Source organism: Ctenopharyngodon idella, chromosome 17 (assembly GCF_019924925.1).
Source record: "Ctenopharyngodon idella isolate HZGC_01 chromosome 17, HZGC01, whole genome shotgun sequence".
In the NCBI taxonomy this organism is placed as follows: domain Eukaryota; kingdom Metazoa; phylum Chordata; class Actinopteri; order Cypriniformes; family Xenocyprididae; genus Ctenopharyngodon; species Ctenopharyngodon idella.
Window position 1 is genome coordinate 6,195,643 of NC_067236.1, and position 26,858 is coordinate 6,222,500.

The 26,858-nt window shown below is 37.9% G+C and overlaps 3 protein-coding genes across 4 annotated transcripts in view; 1 reads left to right on the plus strand and 2 right to left on the minus strand.

Moving 5' to 3' along the window:
- Nucleotides 1-2,676: 2,676 nt before the first annotated feature.
- Nucleotides 2,677-6,314, minus strand: LOC127498544 (D(1C) dopamine receptor). The gene has a single exon (XM_051867975.1). It carries the CDS (start codon nucleotides 5,813-5,815, stop codon nucleotides 4,478-4,480), a length of 1,338 nt encoding a protein of 445 aa, XP_051723935.1. The 5' UTR covers nucleotides 5,816-6,314; the 3' UTR covers nucleotides 2,677-4,477.
- A 1,356-nt stretch (nucleotides 6,315-7,670) lies between these two features.
- On the plus strand, nucleotides 7,671-24,104 carry tbc1d12a (TBC1 domain family, member 12a). Its single transcript, XM_051867971.1, has 13 exons — nucleotides 7,671-9,061; nucleotides 11,354-11,480; nucleotides 13,477-13,586; nucleotides 16,577-16,659; nucleotides 16,831-16,948; nucleotides 17,042-17,148; nucleotides 17,331-17,411; nucleotides 19,113-19,207; nucleotides 19,322-19,393; nucleotides 19,481-19,609; nucleotides 19,929-20,038; nucleotides 21,012-21,270; nucleotides 22,477-24,104. The coding sequence occupies exons 1-13, from the start codon at nucleotides 7,983-7,985 to the stop codon at nucleotides 22,558-22,560; spliced, it is 2,454 nt and encodes an 817-aa protein (XP_051723931.1). The 5' UTR covers nucleotides 7,671-7,982; the 3' UTR covers nucleotides 22,561-24,104.
- A 242-nt stretch (nucleotides 24,105-24,346) lies between these two features.
- The window catches only part of si:ch211-195b21.5 (serine/arginine repetitive matrix protein 2), a 10,356-nt gene continuing 7,844 nt past the window's right edge, over nucleotides 24,347-26,858 (minus strand). The window contains exons 4-8 of one of the 2 annotated variants that reach the window (XM_051867974.1): nucleotides 26,532-26,858; nucleotides 26,040-26,116; nucleotides 25,857-25,953; nucleotides 25,288-25,406; nucleotides 24,347-25,194 (exon numbers count right to left, since the gene is read on the minus strand). The exon at nucleotides 26,532-26,858 is cut by the window's right edge and continues 277 nt beyond it. In XM_051867974.1, coding sequence (XP_051723934.1) covers nucleotides 24,799-25,194; nucleotides 25,288-25,406; nucleotides 25,857-25,953; nucleotides 26,040-26,116; nucleotides 26,532-26,858 — 1,016 coding nt within the window. In that variant the 3' untranslated portion in view covers nucleotides 24,347-24,798. Of the gene's footprint in view, nucleotides 25,195-25,287; nucleotides 25,407-25,856; nucleotides 25,957-26,039; nucleotides 26,117-26,531 lie in introns of both variants that reach the window. The other variant, XM_051867972.1, reaches the window with a different exon arrangement.

Sequence of the window (26,858 nt, forward strand, 5' to 3'; positions counted from 1 at the left end):
TGGTTTGACTATCTGTGCCACTCATCTTTCATTCATAAAGTCACATCCAGTTTTAATAACAAAGGTGAAATCCTTTTCCACCTTTGTGTTGGTCTAAATCGATTTCAGAACATTTCAGGTCAATGAGGCACGACTCAAGTCTGTGGGTGAGTGATAGAGGCATTTCAACATGACTTCACTGGCTGCATAAATACATTTATATTTTTATAGGTCAGTGGTATCAGGTTATGTTTTAGTGACCCTGGATTTCCCCTTTACAACCACACGACTTCCTCAGAATGCACTTGTCATTCACCTTTTATTTTTATAGATTGCTTATAAGGCCTTTCAAATATTGATATGTGACATTATTTCTCTTGAGAATTGACAAAAGCTGTTTGAAATATTGACTCTACAGTACATAAGAATCCTTGGTGAGTGGGGCTGTCTCCGTTTTAAGAAGAGTCTCTCACATGGAATTGCTAGTGCAGATTCTGCCTCTTTCCTCCTTTTCTTGATTTGAAAGCGCATCTTCATTGGTAATGAGCTCCTTGGGACCACAGCTGCAGAAAGAAATCCCATTGCCACTATATCCTTATTTTTGTGGCATTCATTATACTTATTTTCATGTTTTGTGAAGGAACGTGACAAGCAAATCACATTTAATGAAAGTATATTAGGATTCTGTCTCTGTCTCTTGCACTATATTTCCTTTCTCTCGCCTGTGACCTCTACCTTCATAACCTGTCTATGATTCATGTGGCATTTTAACTTCTAATTATTCAGCTGTCTCCTCTCTTTTCTTCCCTTATTCATTTCATCTGTTGTTCCTGCATGTCCGAGCACTCTGTGCATGAGAGCTGGAAATTGTACAAGCTAATTAGAAGCACTATAACTGCAGTGTACTGTTGCACTAATGACAGATCAGAACTGAAATATCAGTAAGATCATAACATTTTCATAAAATAGAATCTTCGTTTCTTTGCATCAAAAGCAGATGTTTGCCAGTCCTTAGATGGCTTAACGTCTAAATACACATTTATCTATAGAGACATTTCATAGACTTTCTTTTATATACAGCTAATTATAAATACATGACCTAACCTTAAAGGGATAGTTCGCCCAAAAATGAAAATTCTGTCATCATTTACTTATCCTCAGGTTGTTCTAAACCTGTATAAATGTCTTTGTTTTGTTGAACACAAAAGAAGATATTTTGAAGATTATGGGAAACTAAACAGTTTTGGAGCACCATTGACTTCCATAGTATTTATTTTTTTTTTTTACTATGGAAGTCAATGGTGCCCCAAAGCGGCCTGGTTACAAAATATCTTCTTTTGTGTTAAGCAGAACAAAGAAATTTATACAGATTTGGAACAACTTGAGGGAGAGTAAAGGATGACAGAATTGTCATTTTTGGGTGAACTATCCCTTTAATCTGCATCTTTCTGCATTTTTACAATGGTAACCTCATTTGCTTCATTTTTGTTTTTAAAAATGCAGACAAATTTGGGATGTTTTGTCTGATTTAGCTCACTTCTGGGTACAAATTTGGTATGGTTACACACACAGTCACATACACACACTGTAAAAAGGGATTTCATTAATTATAATAATAATAGTAATAATATATATATATATATATATATATATATATATATATAAAATTACTATAATAATTAATAATCCCCAGTATCTATACTTTTTAAATTGGTTGGTTTACTGAATGCAACATGTCTTATTTAGCCAATAAATTCTTATCAAATCAACTTCAAAGACTTTTTGTGCAGAAAGTTATAAATTAGTAACACTAAAAATGTTAATTTTCTATCTTTTCACTTAAATATAGGCATCGATTTGGTTTCTGAAGGGAAAAAAAAATTCTTTTAAATCAATAAAGAGTCAAAAAGGGTCACAGCATGATTAAAGTCAGCAAAACAACCCTATAGTGGTAATGGAACAATTTATTCATGCTGGAATGCATGCTGGGAACTTGCTTAAAAAAATCAGCAAAATTCAATATGAATAGTTCACTCAGAAAACTCTGGCTAGTCTATTGTTGGTCTGTCATGTTTTAATGAAGATTCACGGATTCTTTTATAGTGCCTGTAAGAGGCAAGCTATATGCTGGATGAATTGTAATTGCGGCCTGTCATGTCTACTCACAGCTGTGTGTTTTGGCCAGTTGGTAGGGCCATTATTTATTTTTTTTAGGGGTCTCGGTGGGTCAGGCCAGATTGAGGTTGCAGTGTGACTCAAAGGCTTTGTTGTGAGAAGATGAAACACTTCCTGAGCCAGGTGAAGCTCAGAGCAGTATCTTTTTATCAATATTTTTTTTCTCTTTTCAATTTGTTTTGAAGAGCTTTTGAATACTCTCACAAGACCGAAGAATTTTTGAGTGAAAGCAGGATAACAGTGAAAAGTAAAGCAACAGAAATGGCTTCATCTCTGCACAGCTTGACTCTAATACTCTGACATATAAAAACAAGTTGCTGGAGAATTGCTCAAAATTAGGAAGTAATACCATGAGTCTGATATCTTCCATCAGTTCTCTGCATGTGATTCTTGAGATTTAGTTTTTTAATAATAAAAAAACATGTTATTGACCGTACTGATAATAAGGAGACTGACAGTGGCCCAAATAAATATTCATCATTATAGATTTTATGATTTATTGATATGCTAATGTTGTTTGTTCATTTTTTTTATTTAATTTCTGAGCTGTCCATACATTTCATGATCATGTTTCCTTGCTTGATCAAGGAGGCTGTGCTGAATAGACCAACTCTGCAAAAACTATAAACTTAATAACCCCATGCAATGTTTATACAACATGATCAGATTTACAGAACATGATCTAAGGATGAGATTTCCACTGCTACTGTCTTATTACCCATTCCTGTTTGTAGTATTCTGCATTTTACCATGAGAAACCCCGTGCCTATTCATCACCATAATGTAATCTGGCATGAAGTAGGTTAGAAACAGGGAGGAGTTGAGACATAAATCACTCTACCTCTGGAAGGAATGACCTGGTTGTCCTGTTAACAATCACATTCAACCAGTAAAAAATATCTTATTACATGACCTCAAAATATATCACCTCTAAATATACTTAATGAATACAAATGATTGCAAGTGATTAAAATGATATTTGAGGGAAAAAATGCAATGGTACCTGGATATGTCAGTTCAGAAAAGTATTGTAGGAATTTCAGATTAATATATCCAAGATCTAAAGATCTCTGTGTGATCATTAACCCTAGAATGCATGATTAGACATTCGACCAAATTAATGTTCCTGCTCTCTAATGCTTGAGATAATTAGATACAATTATGGACTGGTGACTGGGAAGGAAAAGCAAACAAAAAGTCTCCAGCATGGATCTCAATTTAGTAGACTATTAAAAGCATTCCAGGTGGCACCTCATGAAGTTTGCCGAGAGAATGCCAATAGAGTGCCAGAGCTGTGATGGAGGTCTGTGACAAATCTAGAATATGAGGCTTGTGTAAAAAACAGTGGAGGGAAACGTGCAAATGTGCTCATCCCTTCTGCAACGATTATAGCTACATAACCGGCATAAGTTGGCAGCAAATTGCAATTTCTCACGTTAAAACACATGTAATACATAACATAATATACAGCTGGTTATACTGAAATTCATATTTTATATATACATGGCAAGTGAACAAAAACATTTGTGCTTAATCAGATTAAGTTATTTAATTACGCTTAAAATAAAGATAAAACAGGATCTGTATTTTCTTTTAAGAAAGCCACCGAGGTCAGTAAGGGTCATGTGACCCACTTCAGGATTTGAGTTTATCATTCCACCAGCGTCAATCAAAGAGTGAATAAAATCACTCTAAAAGCCGTCAGTGTGCTGAATACACCTTAAAAAATAATTGTTGGTTTAACTTAAAAAAGTAAGTTACCTGGCTGCCTTAAAATTTTGAGTTCATTGAAATTAAAAAATTGAGTTAATACAATGAAGGTGATTGGTTTAATCAACAGAAACTCAAATATTATGTTATCTGTACCACATTAATTATTTAAGTTCATTTGACAAAAGAACTAAATGTTGTGATAACAAATCATGAAAATATATATATATATTTTTTTTTTACAGTGTATGCCGTGACTTTCAGGGGATCACTTAAGTCATTTATAACAATAAGTCTTGGCCTAGGTTTGTCTAGCAAATCTTAACGTCTCAAGTTTGTTTTATATTTGTAAAAAAAAAGTGTTATGAAGTGAACAACAACAGAAGGCTATTTATATTTTGTCAATGTACCGTTTAATACTGTAAGCGCTCGAGCAATGTCTTTTTGTGGCAGGCTAAAATGCTTTTTGGTTACCGAAAAGCTGTTTGAAATGCTTTTTCCTGTGTGATATGTAGAATTAAACTTTTTCAATGTACTCTGTAAGACTCCAACAGTTTGTTTTGGCTTTCTTTGGTGGGGTAAAAACCTTGGCAACCTCAAAAAACTCCCTGAGTCATTCAGTGATAATTTGACCTGGGATTCCCTCGCACTCCATGAGTCCCGTTGAGGTGAATGGTGTGATAGTGTCCAGGGAAATCTCCCCGTCGCACTCAAACTGTACGATGTTGGGCAAGTGCATGTTTTTGTGATTCCGGGACACGTTCGAGGTAACCGAATCCTTATCGAACGGGAGACCCGGCTCCTCTCGAGGGTTCGGGATCTGGACGGCCAGCGGCTGCGCTTCCTTCTGAAGTGTCGTGTCGTGGTGATAGGACACCAGCTCGTTACTGAAATTCACCGTCTCCACGTTTGTGCTGGGGAAAATTTTATTGCAACCTAGAATCGAGGAGAACGCCTTCCTGAAGTCCGCGTTAAACGCGTAGATGACGGGATTGAGGGATGAATTGGCCCATCCGAACCACACGAAGATGGTGAAGGTAGTGTCACTCACGCACTGGCAGAAGGGCACCATGCAGTTGAGCACGAAAAACGGCAGCCAGCAGAACACAAAGACCCCCATAATGATCGAGAGTGTTTTTAAAACTTTGGTCTCTTTCTTGAAAGTGGTTTTCAGTGAGTTCTCGTTGGAACAGTCGTTGGACTGGTGGTGGTTTTGCGCGTGCTCTGCTGCCCTCTCCAAAGAGGAGATCCTGCGGATCTGTGTTTGCGCAATACGGAATATCCTCGTGTACGTGGCGATCATGATGATCACGGGGATGTAGAAACTTATCAGCGAAGACGATATTGCATACGTCCTGTTTAGGTTGGCTTTGCAGTTGTCGCTGTAGTCGGTGCCGTTACCCGCTGTGCCGTCCTCATCTTCCTCAGCCATGTGCCAGTTGAGCTGAACTGGGATGAAGGAGATGAGGATGGACAAGGTCCACGCCACCCCGATCATCATGAAAGCCACCCGGTGGGTCATCTTGCGCTCGTATCGGAACGGGCTCGCGATGGCCCAGTAGCGGTCCACACTGATGATGCACAGGTTAAGGATGGACGCAGTGGAACACATGATGTCAAAGGCGATCCAGATGGCGCAAAACCGGCCGAAGAGCCACGTGCCAGCCACCGCGGATATCGCCTCCCACGGCATCACCAGAACGGCCACGAAGAGATCCGAAACCGCTAGAGAAATAACGAAAAAGTTGGTCACTTTGGAGCGCAGGTGCCTGAATTTGACCACGGCGGCGCACACGAGCGTGTTCCCGAGCAGTGTGGAGACGATGAGGAGGAAGAGCACGAAACCCAGCAGAGCTCGCACGCTGTTCTGCCCGTCTCCATCCTCTCGCTCCTGCGCTCCGTGCGCGCGGTCCTGCGTGTGGTTTGTGCCGTTCTCCATCTCTAAGAACATGTCCGTTAATATCGCACCTCACCAAAGCACTTCATAATGGCCTTTTGCCTTGTTTTAGGATATTCTTTGGTAATGACCTGTCCGATATCCAGCTTTGTCCCATGTTGGCAAGTTGGGAAACCTGCGTCCGTTCCCGGTGCTGAGCGCGTGGAATGACCCACATTCATGCGCTGGTGCGCCTCGCTCGAGAAGTTCTCGCTTTGTGATTGGTTTATGTCCACACCGCTGAGTCTGTGTGATCCACACCAACATTCATTCCCTCCGAATGACTTGCCAATTAACCTCAAATCTCATTTCTCGAGGTCTGCAGAAATTACGAACAGAAAATACTGTAAACAATAACACGTTGCAAACGATAAATGACAAATGGTAACAAATGACAACTGAATTATTATTATCATTATTATTATTAGGCTATTATTAAAGTTGCAAAGTTCTGCTGTTAAATCATCCAAATGTGTCAGTGACATTCGGAATTCAGTGACGCTCTTAATTTAACTTTTGGGACTAGGCAGTTGTAATGGGTGGTTGAAGCGATGTAAAAGGTGCACGATTGATTGATTTTATGTTTGCTAAACATTGCATATAATGAAGGTGATAACCACATTTAAATGGTCAAACGTTTTATTTTATGAAAAACGATAAATTAATGTTAACTAACTCCCTGAATTATTTTACATATAATGTAGGCCTATATAGTTACATAGTCTGAAAAGCTGCACTATTCTGTCTTGAGAAACATATAGTGTACGCGTCGAGCTATATCCTTAGATTTGGTTTTGGTTTTAAGTTTCCCAGTCTATTCACTGAGGAACTCCTCTTTATTTACCTGTCAAACACATTACTGGATACTGCAATATTTTTCTGCAGTAATGGCATGGTGCATTGAGAGGCTCCAGGATTGTTCAAAGTATTACACAAAGAAAATTCTTGTGAGTTCTCCACAGTTGTTTTTTTTTTTTTTTTTTTTTTTTTGTGAGTACATCATCTGTTTTATATGAATTTGAAGAGTGTGGTTAATAATTTACTTTCTTCCCCAGACATGTTCCTTTTCATCACTTAGACATTGGGAGAATTTAGCTCATTAATGTTAATGCAATGGCTAAGACTAATGCATCTTAATGAATATCATCTGGCCTTCATGATATAGCCTATCCAGAAAATAACACAGCAGATTTTCATTTATGAATGCTTAGACATGAAAAGCCAGGAGTCTACATTCTCTAAATATATGGATTCAAAGTGTGAATTGTATCCTTTTTTGAACAAAAGAAAGCTTACGCAAGAAGGTCTCGTATGGAATTTAACAATGCACCATAGTCTATAGTGTCATATTACATTTCTTGTGTAAATTTAGGGGAAATCCAGCAACCTACAAAAACAAACCTGTTTAAAAAAAAAAAAGAGCTGTGGAATACTGGGAATTTATATCAAATTAGTGAAATCCCAAACATACATGATAAGTGTTTATCAAATTATAAAACTACCAATACTACTGCAGATCTTTAGACGTTTTATATTGATTTATTTGTTACATACAGTTACAGTCGTAGTGGTCGAATAAATCCCTGCTAAAACCCATAAGGCTTGTGTATTGCCGTCCTCTAGTGGTCATTTTGTACTTGGATAGATAGATAGATAGATAGATAGATAGATAGATAGATAGATAGATAGATTTTTATTTACTATACAATACAGTATAGAATATTTATGTAATTCTCTAAGATTTTTTTAATAGGTTATGCTTATTATGCTGACTCAAATAATATAAAACTTCTTGTGTGTGTTGAGTGCTGAATTGTAAAATGCAGAGCGCCTGCAGTTGCTTCAACTGTCCTGTAGATGTCGCCGTAACTCCTGGAAAATCCACTTCCAACCTTTTGCTTGGGAGAGACACGCCGACACCACATTCAAAATGGCCTCTATCAGCAACTGCGCTGGACGTGGATCAAAATGTGCATAAACAACACCCAGCCGTGGCTTTACTCTTCATACTTAACGGTAAAGGCTTCGGAGGCGCGATGTCATGAATGTACTGGACTGACAGAATCGGTAGGGTGGGTACATAAGATGAGAGCTTGTTTTGCAGAAAGCCCAGCCGAACCGGGGCGCCGCCGCTGCAGCAGGGCTTCATCTGCCTTTCTGAACCACCGACACCTCCAGTGAGATGGAAAGAGTGGAGGATGCTGATGAGCCGGGACTCGTACCGTCCATCGATGTCAACGACAACCGGGAGGAGTACAAAGCACGCGTTTGCGTTTCAGACCCCGAAAAAGCACGGGAGGGTTGTGTTTACAGTTTGGCATACGCGAATCTGGGCAATGCTGGACTGCCGGTGGTGGTGGGGTGCAGGGCCGGAGTATTAAACGGGTTTCCCGAAGAGCTGGAGGTGGATATGGTGTGTCCGGATGGAGAAGGAGAGGGGGGAACCCTGTCCAGCCCGGATCGGGTTACAGGGACTTCCGAGCCCGAGTGCGTGGAAAAGCGCGACAAGGGTTATTTAAATTCCCAGCTGAGGTCTGCTGTGTCATTTATGGGTAAAAGCTCGCCGGATATGAAGTTGCCTAATGGAGATGTTACCCATGAACACATGGATCACGATCAGACTCATTTAAAGTGTTTGGATTATACGCATGCAAAAGAATTAAACAGGAAGGTGTCTGCTTTAGACAGAGGTGTGAAAGTGGGCAATGGGGGGTTGTTGATTGTGAACAGTTATGACACCCTATCTCAAGTCCCATTTGGAGCCTTGGGTGGCCTTTCTGCTCCAGAAAGCCGTGTCTTTGTTCATCAAAGCGACGGTGTCCTCTCCACTGGGAGGTCATGTGAAAGGATCAGTCAAGCCAGCACAGAGAGCTCAGTAGAGGCCCGGCCCTGTGACCCGGATCCTGCGGACACCCTGTCAGAGCTCTGTGCCAAGCTGTCCTTTTCCCCCCTGGTAGAAAACACCAGTGATTACACAGAGACTGACCCGAGCCCAGAAGAGGATTTCAGTGACACAGGCCCGCCACTCAGGCCCCAGAATCTCCGGACTAACCCCAGTCACACAGTCTCCCTCAGCTGTGATGCCACTCCTCTGAGCCCCGTGGATGATGGGTATTTTGGAGCAGAGGGCGGTGTAGATGAATGTCCCAGCTCTGGCGGTCGGCGACAGAGCGCCCCAGACAGGATAGCTGCTGACCCTGATCCCTCATCTGACCAGACACTTGGCACTAAGAGACACGGCATCGCTGAGTTCTTGACCAGGTAGACGGCAGTTGTGCGCAGAAAAGTGTCTTGAGTTGCAGTAAACCTCTTTTTGTCTTTTTTTTTTTTTTTTTTTTTTTTTTTTTACAGCTGCTACATTCAGATGATTACAAACAGTTACAGCTTTCTGTTACCTTAAAGCTTTTATTAACGTTTTTTGTTTGTTTGTTTGTTTTCTTTTATTTACAGGGCAGGATCATATCAGTTATTGGTTGATGTTAGTGGGTTTTTTTCAAATTTATTTATTGGTATTAGATGATACACACTACTTTAAAAAAGAGCTCTCTTATGTTTACAAAGGCTGCATTTATTTGAACAAAAATACATTAAAACAGTAATATTGTAAAATATTATTACAATTAAAAAAAAAACATTTCTATTTTAATATTTTTTTTGTAATTTGTTATGGCAAAGCTGAATTTTTTAGCAGTCATTACTCCAGTCTTCAGTGACACATGATCCTAATATTGGTGCTCAAAAAACATTTCTTATTATTATCAATGTTGAAAATAGTTGTGCTGATTCTGAATAATATATTTTTGTAAACTAAACTGATACATTTTGTTTCAGGATCATTTGATAAATCGAAAGTTCAAAAGAACAGGATTTATTAAATAGAAATCTTTTGTAACATTATTAATGTAATTACTGTCACTTTTGATCAATTTAATGCATCCTTGATAAATAATACTAATTTCTAGTTTATTATTAAACAATCATTTATTAATTGTCTGATATAGGATGTTTCAGCTATTTTTAGATTTTAAGTAACGTTTTAAAAATCATCTAGTGCAAATTTTAAGTGATTGTCAAAATTATAATTCTTTAAAAGAGCTAATTTATCATATATATATATATATATATATAGCTGTATTTCATACTCTATATTATAATGTTGTGATGCTCACTTAAGTATTCCAATATTGATTTGACATTGGCTGAAACTATATATTTTCTACATTTATTTATATATTTATTTTAGACAAAAAATGCTATATATTAAAAAAAAAAACTCTTCATTGTTCATCACCCATAACAATAAAATTGTCTACCCACTTAGCATTAATGCATCTTTACAGAAATAGTTTTTATATGTTTTATTTAAAGTGTTGATCTGTCTTGCGAGGAAGCTCTGTATTGTTTCAGAGCAGAAGTCACACTGTTGCACATATGATCAGGTAATGAGTGACAGGTAATGACTGGTGCTTTACTACCATTCACTGGTGGCTTTTCTCTTCAAAGACATGCTTCACAGAAGGTCTGAGATGTGCTGTTTACTTTGAACACACTTCTTGTGTTATGTTGTGTTCAGATGTTTGTTCGAGAGAAGACGCTTTGCTTTATCAAAGTCAAAAAATAACATTTTGTCATCCTAGTCTTACATGGAGTCGAAATACTGCATCAGAACCGGAACACATGATGTTGGCCTGCATGTCTGACTTGCATCTGCTCCATTTCCATTATGTTTAAGTTGAATGTGCCTTATTGGCCCAGTAATGCAATACCAGAATTCAGAGGGAGTCCTCTTCCCATGAGCTTTGGTCTCCGCAAAGAACTTCATAGACTTTGCCTTTAGTCTGGAAAAACACACTCACCCACATACACACACACGCACACTGAGGAATTTTAATGTCAGCTTTTATGAGTTCGGCTTCATGGTGTTCTGCTGCCTTGACCTTGTTTCTGCTTGCACTGTGTCTTCAGTTCCCTATTTTGCTGGAACAAACTTCTCCTTTCCCACTGTACCATACCATTTCGTCCTTTGTCACACTTTCTCTTTGTCCCTCTCCCTCAGTATTGTGTCTGTCATGCTATCTGTCTCTCTCAGGAGTCAGGACAGTATTGACCTGCCTCACTGGTTTTATTATGTAATTAAGACAGCATTAGGTCGATTGTCCCATTAGAAAGCATGCTCGGGGATTTAATGAGCTCATCTCCACAGCAGGGCCTGCTCATATCTGTGTGTTTGTGTAAAGGGCACCTGTGACTGTGATTCAAGGCTTTATTTGCAGGATGCTGTTGCTGCTGCATCACCATGAGCGCATTGAAATCCCCCGTATTAAGCTCATTAAAACCTGAGACCTGCTCTGCTGAGCTGTTCAAGATCTTAATTCCCTATAGCCATAGTCTGAACTTAATGAGTTTGAATATGAAAGGCTGTCATATTTTGACCTTTTTATATCACAGACTATGAAGACTTAACTATTTGGTAATCTCTGAGTTCTTATGACAAACTTATGTTTTCGAATATTCACTCTTTTGGTCCCTCTTCCTGTCTGTCTTTCTTCAAAGGAGTTTGTTTTCCTGGAAGCCCAAGGAGTCAAGGACCGCAGCATCCCAAAGTGCTCCAGGATGGAAGCTGTTTGGGAAAATTCCACTGCGGGACAACCCTCCAAAAGACTCTAGAACCATCCAGCAGGTAAGAGAGGCATTTTAAAGGGACGTCATTCCTAAAAATGAGAATTCTGTCTTCATTTACTCATCCTCATGTTTCAAACCTGTCTGATTTTCTGTTTAGTAGAAAATATTTTTCACACTATTTTCACACAAAGATCACTTTTATCATCTTCTAATGCTCACTTGAGTTAATATTTAAAACACGAATCATTTATTACAACTGTAAAAATGCAATATCAAAATTCTAAATTAATATTATTTTCATTATAATGAACATTATAATATTATGATGCCTAAGTGAGAAATTAGATTTTATTTTATCAAAATGCAGCAATAAAAATAGCAATATTGTGTGAAATATTATTACTATTATTATATTATATTATTATTATTATTATATTAAAATAACGGTTTCCTATTTTAAAATCTGTTTTAAAATGAATTCATTTATTCCTGTAATGACAAAACTGCATTTCCAGCAGCCATTACTCCAGTCTTAAAGGGATAGTTCACCCAAAAATGAAAATTCTGTCATCATTTACTCATCCTCACGTTGTTCCAAACCTGTATGAATTTCCTTCTTCTGCTGAACACAAAAGAAGATATTATGAAGAAAGAAGAATGTCAGTAACCAGACAGTTGATGGGCCCCACTGACTTTCATAGTATTTTTCTTTCCATACTATGGAAGTCATCTTTACTGTATTGATCATTTTATGACATCCTTGCTGAGTAAAAGTATTAATTTCCTTCAGAAATAAATCTTACTGGCCCCAAGCTCATTTATAAATAATATATATATATATATATAAATATATATAAATGATACAATTTTCCATTTTGGGTGGACTGTTCCTTGAAGAGTGTATAACCCAAGAAACAGTACCTCCATTTCTTTGACTAGAAATGCGGAAGTTAATAATCTTATTTGTGCAGAGAAAAGGTAGCAAGGGACAGTGATATTAGCAGAAGAGAGAGCGGGAAAGAGAAGGCAAAAGAGAAACTGAGAAAGACAGAATCTGTGAAATAAAGGATTGAAATTGCTGCTGGAAATTGTGCGTCATTTGTGGGTCAGCCAGGAGAGACAAGTGTGTGTGGGGCAGGCTTGGGCTTTATGTGTGTGTGTGTGTGTTTCTGTGTGCGTGTGCAGCTGTCTTTACTCTTCCCCTTCAGTAAGTGATGACTGAGCCTGTGTTGTTCTCAACTCTGGATTTGTGCTCAGTTCACCCTCTGCACTCTGCAGGTGTCTCTCTATATTCCAGTGAGAGAGAGACATCCAATTAAACTCACACACTGAGGCTTGTGTCTTACAAATCTTAAAAATCCTATCTTTTGTTTCAGATCCTTCTCTCCTTACAGGAATGTTGGTACTTAATTGTTGTAAAAGTACATATAAGAGTTAAACATTTTATGTTAACAGAATTACGTAATGTACTGACCTTGTCTGTGTTGATATAGTTTTTAACTTTTTAAAATTATGGCCATGATGTTGGAAGACAAAGTAAAGTTGTTAATCTTTCACATAAAATGTTAAAGGATGCCATTTATTTATTTATTTATTTTATTTATTTATTTTTACAAAGTCTGACTAACAGACCGAGATAATGTGTATTTAATACTTCAAATATTCAGTTATGCATTGTTTCATGTATACTTGGACAGTAGCTTGACCATGACAAAACCTACTGAAACTCGATTATAACTGTCCATAAATGTGTTACTTCTCTGGTTGACCTTGTATTGGAGTCATGTTAGTCAGCTGTTGCCTATTTATGTTTGAGGCAGTAAACTGTGTCACACACTGACTCATAAATGCCCGTTTCAGTTATAATATGGGTTTAACATTAAGGCCATTGCTTTTGGGCCTTTTACTCATAGCATGTGGGAATCTCATGACAGAATTCTTCCTCCCTTTGCGTCTCCTCCGGATACATGTGGTAGCTGAGAAAATGTAGACACAGATCTACTGTAATCTGATAATAACTGCTCTTCTTTCCTTTTTTTTTTTTTTTTTTAAAGGAGTTTGAGACCAGGGCGGGACCACCCCCTTACCCTCAGCCAATGAGACGCAAGAATCTGGAGTTTGAGCCTTTATCCACTACCGCTCTCATTTTGGAAGACAGACCTGCGTAAGTCTGAAACGTGAACTTCAGCTCCCATAATGCACTGCTTCAAATGCTTCAAGCTTCCATTTAATCAAATATTTACCCAAATTCCCTGGCCACTGCTGGTAAAACACAAGCCGTCACAACAAATGTGTGCATATGAGCCTGAAGAGCAGGTTTTTTATTACAAAATTCGCACAGTATGCGCTGTGTGTACTTGTTAATAATTATTAAAAACTGACTTTATATATAGTTAGTGTGAGACACAGTTAGCCATAACCAGGCGGATTTCACACCTGAGTAAGAATGGCCTTTCATCTGGTTGTAACTTGAGAGTTTGTGAACTGAAATTAGCTCGAATGTAGTTACTTTGCTTTTCAGTTAACATACTCAATGAGAGGAAATAATTATCTGAACCAAAGATGTAACCACATATTCAAGATTGGGAGAACTGAATGTAATATTTTAAGAATTCAACAATTGAAAAGGTGCTCACCACTATTCTGAATATTGAGCAAATATGTCCAAAGAAAATGTACAAAGAACTTCCTCCATAAAGTGAATTCAGTCCTCTTGAGTGACCATACTCTTTCTCCATAAACCATGCCTGTTTTGCTCTTTAAATCATTCCATTGACTTGTAGATTTGGCCTAAATTTAAAACCCAAAAACAACTGACACACTGGAGTCGTACCAGTGAAAACATTAACAAATCCATGTTTTCACTGGTACTGGAGTTGTACCAGTGAAAACATGAACAAACTAAGGCGATCAATTTGCCCAACCACTGGCAGACAGGAAGTGTTCGAAACTCATTATTATGAGTCATGCAAATCTGTTTTCTAAAAATGTAAAAGGTTTTTTTTATCAAATGATACCTACCATTTGACTCTCCTTGCTATAGTTTTGGAGTTATGAGTCTTTACTTTTGTGTATGTCACTCAGGAAAAAAGGCCTTCAGGGCTTAAATGAACAGTTTGGGGTCAGTAAGGATGCATTAAATTGATCAAAAGACTTTTACATTGTTACATAAAAGTCTATTGCATGTAAATGTTGTTCTTTTGAACTTTGTTCATCAAAGAATCTTGACACTTTTTACCTTATTTCCACAAAAGTATTAAGCAGCACAATTGTTTTTAACATTAATAATAAGAAATGTTTCTTGAGCACCAAATAAACATATTTTTTCTGAAGGATCATGTGACACTGAAGAGTAAAATAATGGCTGCTGAAAATTATAATTTTAATATGTATTAAAATAGAAAACAAGTAATGTTTTTGAGCACATACAGTGGGTACGGAAAGTATTCAGACCCCCTTAAATTTTTCACTCTTTGTTATATTGCAGCCATTTGCTAAAATCATTTCTTTTTTTTTTCCTCATTAATGTACACACAGCACCCCATATTGACAGAAAAACACAGAATTGTTGACATTTTTGCAGATTTATTAAAAAAGAAAAACTGAAATATCACATGGTCCTAAGTATTCAGACCCTTTGCTCAGTATTTAGTAGAAGCACCCTTTTGATCTAATAGTCTTTTTGGGAAAGATGCAACAAGTTTTTCACACCTGGATTTGGGAATCCTCTGCCATTCTTCCTTGCAGATCCTCTCCAGTTCTGTCAGGTTGGATGGTAAACATTGGTGGACAGCCATTTTTAGGTCTCTCCAGAGATGCTCAATTGGGTTTAAGTCAGGGCTCTGGCTGGGCCATTCAAGAACAGTCACGGAGTTGTTGTGAAGCCACTCCTTCGTTATTTTAGCTGTGTGCTTAGGGTCATTGTCTTGTTGGAAGGTAAACCTTAGGCCCAGTCTGAGGTCCTGAGCCCTCTGGAGAAGGTTTTCGTCCAGGATATCCCTGTACTTGGCCGCATTCATCTTTCCCTCGATTGCAACCAGTCGTCCTGTCCCTGCAGCTGAAAAACACCCCCACAGCATGATGCTGCCACCACCATGCTTCACTGTTGGGACTGTATTGGACAGGTGATGAGCAGTGCCTGGTTTTCTCCACACATACCGCTTAGAATTAAGGCCAAAAAGTTCTATCTTGGTCTCATCAGACCAGAGAATCTTATTTCTCACCATCTTGGAGTCCTTCCATGCGGGCTTTCATGTGTCTTGCACTGAGGAGAGGCTTCCGTCGGGCCACTCTGCCATAAAGCCCCGACAGGTGGAGGGCTGCAGTGATGGTTGACTTTCTACAACTTTCTCCCATCTCCCGACTGCATCTCTGGAGCTCAGCCACAGTGATCTTTGGGTTCTTCTTTACCTCTCTCACCAAGGCTCTTCTCCCCCGATAGCTCAGTTTGGCCAGACGGCCAGCTCTAGGAAGGGTTCTGATCGTCCCAAACATCTTCCATTTAAGGATTATGGAGGCCACTGTGCTCTTAGGAACATTAAGTGCAGCAGAATTTTTTTTGTAACCGTGGCCAGATCTGTGCCTTGCCACAATTCTGTCTCTGAGCTCTTCAGGCAGTTCCTTTGACCTCATGATTCTCATTTGCTCTGACATGCACTGTGAGCTGTAAGGTCTTATATAGACAGGTGTGTGGCTTTCCTAATCAAGTCCGGTCAGTATAATCAAACACAGCTGGACTCAAATGAAGGTGTAGAACCATCTCAAGGATGATCAGAAGAAATGGACAGCACCTGAGTTAAATATATGAGTGTCACAGCAAAGGGTCTGAATACTTAGGACCATGTGATATTTCAGTTTTTCTTTTTTAATAAATCTGCAAAAATGTCAACAATTCTGTGTTTTTCTGTCAATTTGGGGTGCTGTGTGTACATTGAGAAAAAAAAATGAACTTAAATGATTTTAGCAAATGGCTGCAATATAACAAAGAGTGAAAAATTTAAGGGGGTCTGAATACTTTCCGTACCCACTGTAAGTGGAGGCTTGGAGCATAAGAGACCTTTTTCAAAAACATCAAAAATCGTTTGAATGGTCATGAATTTTTGGGTAGAGGGTTTTTATGTTTATGCAGCTTCAAAGACTACTTGTATTTTTTAGAAATCTGCCAGCTAAATCAGAAGAGGAGTCTCAGAGACACAGACAGGAATACAGTGAGATGGTTGCAGGGGCCAAGAGAAGGGGTGAGTAACGTGTGTCTTTGTGCAGATGCTCATTAGATTGTGTTTGCAATGGTCATGTGCCCCTGTATTTTAGCACTTCACACACTCGCACAGCTGCCCCTCTCACACAAACACAAATTGTAGTTGCATTGCTACCTGTTCAACTATGGCAAACACTTACTCTTCATTTAGAGATGAAAGAGGCACAGAAGAAAAAACGACAAATGAAGGAGCGATACCGACAGGAGGAGAACATCGCCAATGCCATGGTGATCTGGAACACAGAAGTCCTGCCTAATTGGGAAAGCATGTAAGTGTCTTATCCATACATCTGTCCGGCAAGTGGATTTATTTATATGTCTTTTAATGTCTTGTAATGATGTGCTCTTTTGCCACGATGAAGGCGTAACACACGGCGTGTACGTGACCTCTGGTGGCAGGGCGTCCCACCTAGTGTGCGTGGGAAAGTCTGGAGCCTCGCCATCGGGAATGAGCTTAACATCACCCCAGGTAAATATGGAAACTGCTGCACTCCTCACATTTGGTTAGTCTTGCTCATCTTTGGCCCTCTGGCTTTGCGTAACATCAATCTGACACAAAAAAAACGCAGATTGTGTCCAGATGAACTGTGTTTACAAGGAAGCAGCTGTTGCTTTTGTCAGACCAATTGTGCTTGTGTGTGTGTGTTTTAGAACTGTATGAGATCTTCCTGTCCAGAGCCAAAGAGAAGTGGCGGAGCTTCAGTGAGACGAGTTCAGTTAATGAAAATGAAGGTCTGTGTTTGTTGACACTATCAAGTCAAGTCATCTTTATTTATATAGCGCTTTATACAATACAGAATGTTTCAAAGCAGCTTTACGGTGATAAACAGGAAAATAATGATTCAATAATGCAAACAGAATTAAAAGCAGCTCTAAAAAGATAGTAAACAGTCATTATTCAGTTGAAATCAGTTCAGTGTTGATTCAGTTTATGAAATGAGTTCACTTCATCTATAAATCAGCTCTAGAGAAAGTGATGTCATCATCCAGCTCAGTTCAGTTCACATCTAATAGTGTCAGTGCATTCAAGTCAATAATATTGCTGAATAGTTAACACAAAAATGAAAATGATTCCATAATTTACTCACTCTCAAGCTATCCTAGGTGTATATTACTTTCTTCTTTCAGACAAACACAATCTGAGTTATATTAAATAATTTCCTGGCTCTTCTCAGCTTTGTAATGGCATTGAATAGTGTCTGAGTTTTTGGAGCTTCAAAAAGTGCATCCATCTATCATAAAAGTCATCCATAAGACTCCAGTGGGTAAATAAAAGCAATGGGTTTTTGTAAGGAAAATGTGCATATTTAAAACTCTATAAACTATAATCACTGGCTCTCGGCAGTGGCCGTATGCGCGATCACGAAACATATTTCCCCAAACATATTAAAGGGTTAGTTCATCCAAAAATGAAATTTATGTCATTAATTACTCACCCTCATGTTGTTCCTAACCTTCGTTTATCTTCGGAACATAAATTAAGATATTTTTGATGAAATCCAAGGGTTTTTTTTAATACCCAATAGAAAGCAACGTAATTACCACATTCAAGGTCCAGAAAAGTAGTAAAGACATTGTTAAAATAGTCAACGTGACTACAGTGGTTCAACCTTAATATTATGAAGCGACAAGAATACTGTAAAAATAAAACAAAAATAATGACTTTAATTTATATGACTTTAATAATGAAATTAAGTTGCTTTCTATGGGATAAAAAAACCTCTCGGATTTCAGCAAAAAACACTTAATTTGTGTTCCGAAGATAAAGGTCTTAAGGGTGTGGAACGACACAAGGGTGAGTAATGAATGACAGAAATTTCATTTTTGGGTGAACTAACACTTTAAGCACCACAGCTGTTTTCAACATTGATAATAGTAAGAAATGATTCTTGAGCACCAAATAAACATATTAGAATAATTTCTGAAGGAAGTGTGTCATTGAAGACTCTCACTGGAATAAATTACATTTTAAAATATAGTGAAATTTAAAACAGTTCTTTTAAATTGTATTTCACAATATTACCTTTATGATATACATAATCTCAAATACTATAAATGCAGGCTTGGTGAGCATAAGAGACTTTCAAAAACATTTAAAAAAAAATATATTACCGACCCCAAACTTTTTAACAGTAGTGTATGTAGCTAAATATTGCTGTTTTGTAGATAAATAATATCTTATTACAATCCACAGTGGCTATTTAGTTTCTCTGATTGGGGAAAAACATTTATTCATTACCTTTTGAATTTATTCTTTTAGCTGGTGCTCCTGTCTAAAGCAACAAAAAAACATCCTTTAAGCCATTTCAGAGCAAATCCATTTTGTTCAAAGGCTGAAAAATATTGATGTTTTGAATAGACTGAATATTTTGTTTAAGCTCTGTCAACCAGCCCCAGTCTGACTAATGACTTCATCTGGTTTTAATTGATTAGATTGTGGCGTGTCGCTGGCAGACAGAGAGTCTAGTCTGGATTTAATCAAGCTGGATATTTCCAGAACTTTTCCCTCTCTCTACATTTTCCAGAAGGTAAGAACAGGTGTCTAGGCTCTGCATTCTTTTTTTTTTTTTTTTTTTTTTTTGCATTTGTCTAATTTTATTTTGTTTCCATTATGACTTATTTATGCCTCTCTCTTCATCAAGGGTGGACCATATCATGATATATTGCACAGTTTGTTGGGGGCGTACACCTGTTATAGACCTGATGTGGGCTATGTAAGTATATTAACTTGACATGGATTAACCATCCTAGTTCAGGGATGTCCTTCATTGGGAGTTTGATGTGTATGTGGCATGTTTCAGGTTCAGGGGATGTCCTTCATTGCTGCTGTTCTCATTCTGAATTTGGAGGAAGCTGATGCCTTCATTGCCTTTGCCAACCTCCTTAACAAACCATGCCAGATGGCCTTCTTCAGAGTGGACCATGACCTGGTACACACATGCACTCTCTCTTCATTAAAATTATTTGTGGTAGACCTGCTACAGCACCTAAATTTGCTCTTAAAATAGAGGGAGCTTTGTGTCTGTGTTTGCAGTCAGCATTTTTTCCGACCATCTGTTGACCCATTTATAGAGATTTCATTTGCCAGACAAACTCTTGAGTAGAAACTCTGAGCCAAGAACTCACAAAAGTCGTAATCTGCTGACAAGCATTCCTTTTATCTTACACACTTAATGTTGTGCTTTTAGTCATACCTATGTTTAGATTGGAGTATTGCTTTGTACTGAATTGATACTTTTTCTTCCCAAGATGCTGAAGTATTTTGCAGCGTTTGAGGTGTTTTTTGAGGAGAACCTTCCCAAACTCTTTCAGCACTTTCAGAACAACAGCTTGACGCCTGACTTTTACCTCATAGACTGGTAAATCTGCTCTTAAGATCTCTCTTCCTGCTGCTCTGCTTCATTTCTCTCTGTGTTTCTTTTCCTTGTTTTGAAATCAGAGAGGAGAAAGAGATTCATGAGTAAAGTTTTCCTGCAGTAACTCTTTATCGCCCCCTTTAGGGCTGCTTAAATGTTCTCTCACATGAGGGGAAATTCATTCATATTCCCTCATGCAAATAAAGCCCTGCCCTAGGCAAGTTTAGGGTGGCTGAGACTATTTAATAGGGTTGGGAACTAAGAACCAGAAACATAATGCAACCAGTGCAGTCTCATTCCTAAATGATTGACTCTTATTAATACATGAATGATTCTTTTTAGCACACCTTACAAATGTTGTGCTTACAGTGAGATTTGTCAGTTGTATTTAATTTTAAAAATGAATGATGGAAATGTTACCACGTTTTTTTTTTTTGTTTGCTTAGTATTGTTGTTTAATACACTACCATTCAAACGTTTTTTTTTTTTTTAAGAAATTAATACTTTTATTCATCAAAGATGCATTCAATTGATTACAATTGAGAGTAAATACATTTATGTCAGAAATACTGCTGCTTTGCCATCACAGGAATCAATTATGTTTTAAAATATATTCAAATAGAAAAGTTATTTTGAAATTGTAATAATATTTCACAAAATTGTTGTATTTGCTTTATTTTATTTTTTCTTTTTAAAAATTCCGACCCCAAATTTTTGTAAGTTGGAGTAGTTAAGGGCAGTTATTTCATTACATTTATGTTGCCTCTAAGAAACCTGTAAAACATATATCTAAAGGTCTGAATTGCTTTCTGAATATTTTTTCCTCAAAACTGCTGAAAGAATTGTTAATGGAACCCTTTAGGAAATTTGTAAATTCCTTACCATTCCCGTCTGCAAAAGTCCAGACTAACTAATCTTGCACCACTTCTGCAAGCAGAATTCTCTCTTACCATTTTTATCTCCGTCATGCTCTCAGGATCTTCACTTTGTACAGCAAGTCATTACCGCTGGACGTGGCATGTCGTGTTTGGGATGTGTTTTGCCGAGATGGTGAGGAGGCATTATTCCGGACAGGTCTGGGAATTCTGAGGCTGTACCAGGATGTTCTACTGCAGATGGATTTCATCCATAGTGCACAGTTCCTTTCCCGGCTGCCTGAAAACACTCCTGCACACACACTTTTCTCCTGCATTGCAAACACACAGATGATCAGTAACAACCGCAGGTGGAGCCAGGTGAGAAATACACGCAATGGTGGAAGTGGCATTTTGAACATTTTTGGAATAAAATGGCCAACTGTTTTGTCTAGATAAATCTAATTTCACAGCTAGCATTTTATGTATCCTAAATACACACAATTAAATAATATTTCCACACGTTTTGGATAATTTGAAAAGTAAAAAGTGATATTTACTTAGATTTTGCTCATACATTGTGTGCAATTTGTTTACACTGTAGTCTACTTTATTTAACTTTAAAATTAAATTAAAGTGCCCCTATTATGCTTTTTCGGATATGTTTTTTCATGTAGTCTGTAATATTGCTGTTTGTGAATGTAAAAGGTCTGCAAAGTTTTAAAGATCAAAGTGCATGACAAATAAAGTTATTGTTTTCAAAAAGAAAGAATCGATTCTGAACTGCCTGAAATGAGTCGTCAGTAATTCCAGCCTTAAATCCTGCATGAACCTACGAACAAATCTGCATAATGCCAACCTATGGTCCTATGGGCTGCCCGCAAACAACGTCGCCTTTGACCCGCCCTCAAACACTGTAGTTTTAGCTGAGTTTGGTTCATGTGTTTTTTACTCTGTGAAAGCAAATCCACTTTGCATGCACTTCCAAAGAATGACGACTCAGGCTTGAATTGATATGTTAAAACTGATGCCATCACTGTGTATCAAGTGCTGAAGAAGCCTCTAGAGCTAAAATTCAGATATGGTAATGGGCATTTTGTTTCCAGCACACGCTGTAAGCGGTAGACCAATCACAACAGACTGGGCGATCTGACCAATTAGAGCAAGGTAGGCTCTCGGGAAGGAGTGGTTTTGTTTATCGAACCATATCAGACACTGTAAGAAAAGAGGTGATGCTGCAAATGGATATTATGAGAAAATTATAAATATAATTTTATAATTATAAAATAATTTTTTTTACATTGGATGCATGTAAACCTATTGTAGAAAGCCTCCAAAGCAAAATTAGCAACCTTTAAAATAGCATAAGAGGGGCACTTTAACTAAAACTTTATGAGGGGAAATAATCACCATCATTGATATTTTTATGAATGACCAATAAAATCAGATGAAGGCATATTAAAATGTATCTAAGTCATTTTTAATGTGATTTTCATACAAAAAGAAAAATAAATAAAAATGAATGACAGAAAAGAGTTAAATGTTGAAGAAACTTCAGCGGGCTTCCTCACTTTCTTCCTCCTGCAGGTCTTCTCCGCTCTGATGAAAGATGGACTCAAAGAAACTGACAAAAGCAGCAGCAGCAACAACAGTCCTGCCTTAAGAAGCTAACAGCTGACTCTCTCCCAGAGGAAGTGATGATGTTTCTGAGACTCGTCAGAGATGGTGGTCATCACTCTGCACTTTGACCTCTGCAGTGTGCCTGAGGAGGACCCGAACATCTGAGGGACAGCTCAGGCTCAGCTCCGGCGTGCTGACTGTCCTGTTTGAAGAATCTCATAATGGACCCTTGTCCTGTGGAAGGGAACATTTCTTCACTTACGCTTGTGAGCGCGTTTGTGCATATATGTTTGTGTAAGATTGAGCCTGAGAAATGTGAGTCAGATGACCATATAATGTGCCAACTTTGTCAATGTTACTTTTGTAATGTTTTGACTATAAGAAAACAAAACTAATCAGAAGCATTTACACACACACATACATACAGAGGTCAGCGCCATATGATTTGAACACTCCCTTTCCAGTAGAAGTGAACCAGCGGTAGGCCCTCTGTTACACACACACACACATACATAAACCTGCAGTAGCCTTTCATTAGCACATGCCAAATCTGTCGTTAATGTGTTTGTTAGGCTGTTTCTCTCTGTTTATCTGAACTCAGCCTGTTTGCTAACATATTTGCCTGTGACAGCAGGCATAGAGCCTTTGAACTTTTTGAGCATCCTCAGTATTTCCCAAAAACACAGACCTGGAGACCAAAATTGATAGTTCATGTAACAGTATCTACAGGTGCTGTCATATATTAGCACTCCAGATTTTACGCTTTACTTATAAAAGTAATCAGCTATATTAATTTAAATAAAAGCACATTTATATAACATGTACACACACTAACCAACCAGCAGCAAACAAGAGATCAGCTTTCAACTTCTGCACCTTCTACTACACTCCAAATCAATGAACCTTGACATTTCCAAATTGTTTTTTTCAGTTATTTAATGTCTGTTTTTTTGTTTTTTAATTTAAGAATAATTTCTCGTGTTTTTTTTTTTTTTCTCTCTCTCGTTTTTAAATCTTCCTCACTGTTTTACAGTTTTCTTATGTAACAGTTGTTAATGTACATTTCTGGTGTGAGGGCTCTAGTGTAGATGTGGAAAAATCTCAGTATTGAAGACTTGCTGTCTTCCTGTCTTTTTTTTTTTTTTTACAGCATCTAAAAAAATCTAGTTACATAGGAGTTTACTAGAAGGTACAAACCAAAACGTGGGATCAGAATGTCTTTGAAGAGTGCCATTTTCAAATGATTGAAAAATGTGTTTTAAAATTTGTTACTTGAGAGGATTATGGTTCATTATCTCCAAAATCCTTGTTTTTAAACATTAAATTTAATGAAATACCTGCTAAACAAAGGTGAAATCTCCTGTTAGATTTGTACAGGATAAGGGGGCTGTTTATGCAGTGCTGCTTTTCCAACGTTTTATGTAAATGTGCTAAAAGGAGATCTTTTCACGTTTTGCTTCTTTTGCAGTTTCAAAAGTGGTGCTCAAGTTAAGATGTTCAGCTTGAAAAACAAAAAAACCTCTCGAAACCTTTTTTTTCCCCCCTCAACACAAATGTTCTGTGTGAATGGCCTATTAAAAAATAATTAAACAGGGCATCTTTCTTTTCAAACAGCAACCATACTTTGATGAATGTATACCAATGACCTAAACTATAATATATTTAAAATTATAAATGCACATAACTATGACCAAAATAAAATGGGAAAAAAAAAAAAAAAAAAACACACTGTATATTGAGCGAATTAACCAAGAAAATATAATAGAAAAAAAAAAGGTACAAATTTATCAACCAGAGTTTAGCCTGAGGGTTATAAAACAAACAGAAACCACCAATCTCTAACCCAAAAACATTTATTTCTTTTTCGATCAAGAACCGAGTGTGAATTCTTCATCTCTAAGTCTTCATAACAGGACAGTTGCAGCGTGTTTGGTTTGTGAAATGCTGTTCTTAGGACAATGAGAAATGGGACCAGGTTGGGCTGGACATACTACCAGAATAACTGGACATTTAGAAATTTCTGGCCTTATTTTTAAGTTGGTTGTTCACATATAAATGTAACAGGCTTATGAAGTGTTTCTTCACAAGGGAAGCGTCCCTGTACTGTACATAATGCGAGTGCAGTGTCATCTAGAGGAAGCATTACCATACTGACAATCACTTTTAGGCGGTCTAAGCCCATCAACCAGACTCATCAAGAACGGCTGATTGAAATCTGCAACAACCAAGACTGAAAAGGTCGAAAGCTCAAATATATAGCTGATGCTCTTAGAAGAAGAAAATCAAACGTTAATGTGTCTCTTTATTAGCTTCTGCTTTTTTCTTGTCCTTCTTCTTCTTCTTTTCTTTTTTCTTTAATTTCTTCTCTTTCTTCTTTCTTTTCTTCTCACTCTTTGTTGATTGTGCATCGTCGTCATCGTCAGTTTTTTCCTTTTTCTCTTTGGATTTGTCTTTACTCTCATTCTTACTGCCTTTGTCCACAGACTCATTTTTAATTTTGATGTCTGTAGGATGAGTGCTTCTTTCGTCTCTGTTGCGCTTTCTGTCAGGACTGCGTTCCCTGTGTTCGTGATGAACCCGTGAGGATGTCGCCCTACTGGATGGGCTCTCCCGTCTGTGAGAGGATGTGTGATGCTGGTCTCCGTGTCTCTTAGCATCCCTGTGCTGTTCCTGTGAACCTGTTGTCTGCAAAGATAAAAGAGAAGCTGATGTTTCACAGATGCAGTGTAATGTCATTTAGAGCAAGTGATTCATGGTAAATGGCATTTATAAGGTCACCTTATCCCTGTCACTGCGGCCGTGACTTGCTACGTGTCTCTCTGCGCTGTTCAGATCCCCGAAGAACTCCTCACAGCGCTGGCAGAAGAAACCCATCACGGGGATCAAATCACCACTACCTACAATAAAGATGCATGTTGTATTTGAACCTAATTGTTTAAGTAATAACAATTTTAAATAAATAGTTAAACTGAAAAAAAAAAAAAAACATCCTTAAATGGTTTAAGTAAATAAAAATTAGTTGAACCCAATAGAAACAATATTATAATAAGGTTCATAGTTGAAATAAATAAATAGTTGTATTTAAAAAAAATAACAAAAACAATATTATATAGTAGCCATTGCCTTTCATAGTATGGAAAAAAAAAAATAAAAATACTATGGAAGTCAATGGCTACCGTCAACTGTTCGGTTATGCACATTCTTCAAAATATCTTCTTTTGTGTTCAGTAGAAGAAAGAAATTCATAGAGGTTTAGAACAACTTGAGGGTTAGTAAATGACAGAATTTTCATTTTTGGGTGAACTTTCCCTTTAAAAGTTATGTGGACCATGATAATTATTTAATACCTTCCTGTTTCATCAGACCCTCCAGTTCCTTCACCAGGTACTCTTTCCTTTTCTTCTGAATCTGTTTCTCTCGTCTCTCTCGCTCCTTCTCACCCATCTTCTAAACAGTCACCGGAGTTCACAGTTAAGACTCTTGGGAGCTTGTCATAATACTGAGGTGATAGTGTTAACAAAGACTTCTACCTTCTCTTCACGCTTGGATTCATGAGTAGAATGGCTGCTTCCAGAGCGATTACTCCTACTGTCATCCGTTTTGGATGCTGAAAAAGACAGAAAGAAGTTGAATGCATTACAAGCCCAAGGTTGCTTTGAAATCTTCTAGCTCTTTTTATCATTTTTTGAAATGGCTGACAGACTACAAGAACACAACAACAGCTATGATGCAATACAACCACTTAAAATATACTTTCAACAACTTCCTGACACAATCCTGCAACTTAAAAGATGAGTTAATTCCAACCAATTGGTTTTTGAAAAAACCCTTTTGATCATACTTTTTCAAGAGTTTGAAACCCTCCTGCTGACATAGATAGAATGTTCAGATTTCAAAACCCCAACTCCGGCGATGTCATCGTAATATTTACATAGTGAATTATCAAACTTCCAGGTTTCGCTTTGGATAAAAGTGTCAACTAAACGAATAAAATTCATAGTGCAAAACATGCTGGCTCTGACCTCTGGACAGTGCTTGCAGCGCCTCCAGGGCTGGTTTGAGCAACGGGAATGAAGCAGCCACTCCTTGTTCTTCCTTTTTCTCCTTTAGCCTGGCAGCCATTTTATAGATGTCTGTCATGCTTGGATTCAGGCCGATGGTCCTCAGAAGGTTTTTCACCTTCTCGCATTCCTCTGGAGTGACTTTAATTGTGCCCAAACCAGCGGGCTGAACACTAGAAGGCATGCTGTGTGCTTTGGGTTCCTGGAGATTGTGAGTCTGCTCTTCTTTAATGAAATGATGAACTGGAGACCTCGCGGATCTTGTCAGGGCCAACGGAACCGTCACAG